Here is a 4659-nt window from a genome sequence, read left to right on the forward strand (position 1 = left end):
TAGCCTCACTGATGGTTCAGGAGAAATTGGCAGCAATGCCATCCCACCCCACCCCCATCTGCTTGTTCCAGAAGACACGTTCGCTGCTTATTTTTTTCATTTTGCTTTCCAAATCTCCCTGCTTCTCAATCTCCTGGCCAAGAGTCTGTTATGTTGTCTGAGGCTCAACAGGTGGTATCCAGTGGTCTCAAGACTGGGCATCGTCCACTACTGACCTACTTTCACAGCTGGGCATGGTTTATGGCTTGCTCCTCCCACATCTGTCAGGCCAGGGTTCAGTTGCTATGGACTGACCGTATCAGCACACCATCTTGCTCAGCCCCTTTTCTACTTTCCCGAATACTGTCTATTCTACCTCACCAGTCTGACACCTCCACCAGGCTTGGCTGGAGGCAGCATGCCACCCCCACCCATGGGAAGTGGACTTCCACTCTACCTAAGGGCAGCTGCCCCACCCCCTCACTCAAGACTCCTAATGGAGTAGAAAAAAAGGTGGTAATGAGAGACTAGGAAGAAAACACCCTCTGGATAGCATAAGAGACACTGGACTGGCCTCATAAAAGCTTATCTCCACCCCTCCCCCTATCACCCACAAGACAGCTTTAACAAAAACCTGGAAGGCTACCCAGGGCCTCAGTCCAATAAACAGAAGATATCCATTATATACCAAAACATTTAATTGAAATACCTGTATAAAAAATATGATCTCCAGACATTTCACACTTTTGAACTTATACAACCCCACCCCTGATGCCTACTCACACCAGGGTCACAGAAACACAGCTGCTAAAATAAATTAAGGGCTTGAGACTCTGTCCCCCACCCCAGCTTTCAGAGCCAGCAAGCAGACTGTACAAGGTCAATAATTTAAACCCCCTCCCCAGTGCAGATTGCCCAGGGTGACAGGGTCTCCCACTCCCCTTAAATTAGCCACTGTACAAATTCTTCCTCACACAAATATGAGGGTTGGGGACCTACTCCAGGTGCAGGAATTAGGATTCCGTCTGTGGACTGAACAGCCACCCTTGACTTTCCTGAACACCCCAGGGGCCTGGAGAAGGTGGTTGCTTGGAGGAAGTAACCTCAGCAAATAAATTAAACAATAAATAGCCCCAGCAGGGCAGGGGCGCCCTCCAGGGTGATCACACCATAAATAAGAGACCGTGGCACGCTTAAGTTGTGTGCCGGGGAGGCAGCCGGGCAGCAGTGGCCCAGCATTGCATTGCTTGTGCAGACATGCCCAGACGAACACCAGGAGACTGAAGGGTTGGCGTTGGGCACTACGGGGCGCTCCATGTCAAACACACTTGGTCAGGAAGGCTGCCTCCAAGATGGAGCAGCAGGGTAGGGGTCTCTGGTTCAAGTATCCACCCAGGGCAGGCGGGACCTTGCTTAGCCCGCAGCCATCTTTGGACAGAAGAGCTCAAGAAAACCCAGGCCCTGTGGAGCAGCGTTCAAAAAGGCACTCAAAGCAAAGGAAACAGGCCCGGTGCCGAGAGCAAAGGTCACCAGGGGTCAGAGGTCACTGCTTTTGCAGGAGACATCCCAGGCAGAAGATGTCCATTCTGGGAGAGGGCCGGCTAGGCTAAGCCCAGGCCCCTCCCCCTCCTCACAAGCTCTCACTGCTAGAAGTGGTACTGGCTCCGTAGTCAGCATCCAGGGCACAGAGCCGAAGATCACAGTTCTCTGGAACGCTCCCCTCTGTCCCCAGCATCCAGGGGTGGGCAGCAATTTGGTCCAGCGAGGGCCTCTCTGAAGGCCGTAGGGAGAGACACCACTCAATAAGCTGCTGGCACTCTGCAGAGAGAACAGGGGTCAGTCAGTCTTGCAGCACACAACTCTGCCCTAATCCCAATACAGCCCCAGGTTGCACAACAAACCTGGGGAGACTCTCCTCCGGAAAAAGAGCCTGCCGCGCAAGATCTCCTCGTCCTGCTCAAAGGGAATGTCCCCACACACCATGTCGTAGAGCAGTACACCCAGAGACCACACAGTGGCAGACCGCCCGTGATATCGATGATATCGGATCCACTCTGGGGGGCTGTACACACGGGTGCCTGAGGGAAGAGTCAGGATTAGTCACACGTCAGGATATATACAAGCTGGGGGTGAACACACTGAACAACAGGCCTTCATTAGCTCTCAGCCTGCCTCCATGGGGCCTCTGAGAATCTTGCTTGTCATCACCCTGGAAAAACCCCAACACAGCAGCAGGCGGGGCTCGGAAAAGGAGGGACTGTGGAGGGCAAGGGAGGAACAGGAGTGAAGGGGAGGTGAAGGCCCACCCCCAACAGGCCCCACGGCTGGAGCGCATCACATGAGCTCCGGCTCCGGTTTCACAACAAACAGATATAACGTAAGCCAAGGGAGCCAGGCTCCGCTGTTCTAGCTCCTCCCGCCCCTGCTAGCCTGGCTCAGCTCAGCTCAGCTTGGAAAGGGGAGGAGAGGAGCTAAGGAGGAGGAGGGGCGGGAGAGATGGGAGGAGGGAGGAGAGGAGTGGGGGAGCCCCGGCTTCCCCGCGCTCCGCAATGCGGGGATTTCTACTGCGGCGCCCCCGCGCTCCGCACGCACGCACGCAAGGGAGGCCCGCGAGCGCCCTCCCCGGCACAGGGAGGGGCCACGGCGCCGAGGCGGCTGGCGGGGCCCTGCGTCACGCGCGTACCGCGGGTCTCCCTGGCTGCCACCCACAGTCCCCAGACCCTGTGCCCTAACACCGCAGAAGGCTACCCCGGTGTCCCCACCCGCCCTACCTCCTGTAAGCCCGGTGTGGCGCGTGGCCTCTTAACAGTCGCCAGAACGCCGCACCACCTGCTTACCATCAAAGTCAGTGTAGACCGTGTCCTTGAGCACCGCGCCGGAGCCGAAGTCGATGAGCTTCAGCTCGCCTGAGCGCAAGTCCACCAGCAGGTTCTCGTCCTTGATGTCGCGGTGCACGACCCCACAATTGTGGCAGTGCCGCACAGCGGCGAGCACCTGCGCGAAGAAGCGACGAGCCAGCGGCTCGTCCAGGGCACCACGTTCAGTGATGAAGTCGAAGAGGTCCTGTGCCGGTTCGGGTCGCTCCAGCACCAGCAGGAAGCCGTCGGGCCGCTCGAACCAGTCCAGCAGGCGGATGACGCCGCGCGCGCCGCCCGCCGCGCCCACCTTGCGCAGCAGCACCACCTCCAGGGGCACGGCCACTCCGCCCTGGGGGACAAGGCGGTCATCGGACAAAGCCAAGGCAACTCGCACACCCCCCCCCCACGCACCGCGCCCGCATACTTACGAGACTGCCCCACTCCGTCACCCGCTCCTTCACCACGTGCTTCACGGCCACCTGCGGGGAAGGGGGGCGACACGCGAGCAGTCAGACGGGCGGCCAAGCGTGGCGATCGTCCACGCGGGTGCGCCCGGAGCCACGACTCACCGGGAGTCCGTCGGCGATGCGGCTGCCCGCATAGACGGTGCCGAAGCCGCCGCTGCCCAGCACGGCGCCCACCTGGTACACCTTCTCGAAGCTCTCCTTGTCCGCCTTAGCTGTGGGACACACAATCCGGTTGGTGATGACCCAAAGCCCCTCCGGACCCCGCCCAGGCCCCCTCCCCGGCCCGCGCACATACATGGCTGTAGGATCTTCACTGGGAGGTGGTCCACGCCGCCGGGCCCGCAGAGGTGCGCCAGGGAGCCGAACTTGGACAGCAGCATCGCGGGTGGCCTCGCGTGCGGTGCCGCCTCTGACCCGTCCGGCACGGACGCGGGAGGGCGGTCTTCCCGACCGCAGACAGCGCGGCGGATCCCACGGCCCCGAGGCCGAGCGCTCAGCGAGGCAGCCGCGCGGCGCAGTTGCCCGGTGGCCGCGCGAAAGCGCGTAGACGGCAGCTGGCCGAGCGGCTCACACGCCCCGGCCGCCTCGCCCCGGGGTTTTGGACCACTGAGATGCGTATCCCTCCGCGGAGGCGTGGCCGCCCAAGGCTCCGCCTCCTTCCACCCGAGGCTCGCTTTGCGGTGTGGCTGTTTTGAGTCTGGCAAGGCGGTGCTGGAAAAGCCGGACGCTCCCTGTCAGTTCACCAAGGGCTGGTGGCGCGCGGGGACGGCGACCCGTCCGGACTAGCTTGCCGTAGTAGAGTCGCGGAGGATCACGGCGTTCTGCGGCTTCCCACAGCGCGCTCACCGGCCCTGCGCACGCGCAGCTTGCGCGCGGGCGGCGGCCCCCTTATGTCTCTAGCAGCGCGGGCGGGGCCGCCTAAGCCAATGAAAATCGAGGTTTTGAAAGGACACGGGGACTCAGCCAATGGTCGCGTAGGGCGGTGCCTTCCGAGCCTCGCCCCCAGGCCGCGCCGAGGAAGGTCACTCTCCGGCTCCGCGAGTTACGCGTGTTGTTCCCTCGTTCCTCGTGGGCGTTCGCGGCTGGTGGAGTGCGAGGAGTCGGCCCCCTCACTGAGGCGGAAGTCCGGGGAGACAGTCGTGCGGCTCTGAGGCCTTCGCTGACTCTAGCCCCGTGTGCGTCACCCGCTGCTCGCGCGCCACGATGCGCACGTGGCTGGGCAAGGGAGAAAGCATTACCCTCAGACCTCTCAGCCCGGCCCCAACTCCTTGGAGCACTCCTTGTATGTTTGCCCATCAGCTAGGCTCAGATCTCATGCTTCTAGCTGGGTACCTATGAGAGCCTCCTAATCCCTA

General features: G+C 61.2%; 1 protein-coding gene across 1 annotated transcript; it reads right to left on the minus strand.

Annotated features, from left to right (window-relative positions):
• Positions 1 to 673: 673 nt before the first annotated feature.
• PIM3 (Pim-3 proto-oncogene, serine/threonine kinase) lies at positions 674 to 4143 on the minus strand. The gene is made up of 6 exons (XM_080938838.1): positions 3600 to 4143; positions 3407 to 3516; positions 3266 to 3316; positions 2817 to 3186; positions 1881 to 2057; positions 674 to 1797 (listed from the first exon to the last, which is right to left on the minus strand). Exons 1-6 carry the CDS (start codon positions 3682 to 3684, stop codon positions 1610 to 1612), a joined length of 981 nt encoding a protein of 326 aa, XP_080794964.1. The 5' UTR covers positions 3685 to 4143; the 3' UTR covers positions 674 to 1609.
• Between the last annotated feature and the right edge of the window lie 516 nt (positions 4144 to 4659).

Source organism: Micromys minutus (assembly GCF_963924665.1).
Source record: "Micromys minutus genome assembly, chromosome: 27".
Taxonomy (NCBI): domain Eukaryota; kingdom Metazoa; phylum Chordata; class Mammalia; order Rodentia; family Muridae; genus Micromys; species Micromys minutus.

Excerpts from the sequence above, each read along its gene's own strand:
- PIM3 (XM_080938838.1), bottom strand. The coding sequence starts at position 3,684 with ATGCTGCTGTCCAAGTTCGGCTCCCTGGCGCACCTCTGCGGGCCCGGC. Across the intron at positions 3,187-3,265 it reads TGACGGAGTGGGGCAGTCTC|GGCGGAGTGGCCGTGCCCCT; the intron begins GTAAGTATGCGG and ends CTTGTCCCCCAG. Across the intron at positions 2,058-2,816 it reads GGTCTACACTGACTTTGATG|GCACCCGTGTGTACAGCCCC; the intron begins GTAAGCAGGTGG and ends CTCTTCCCTCAG.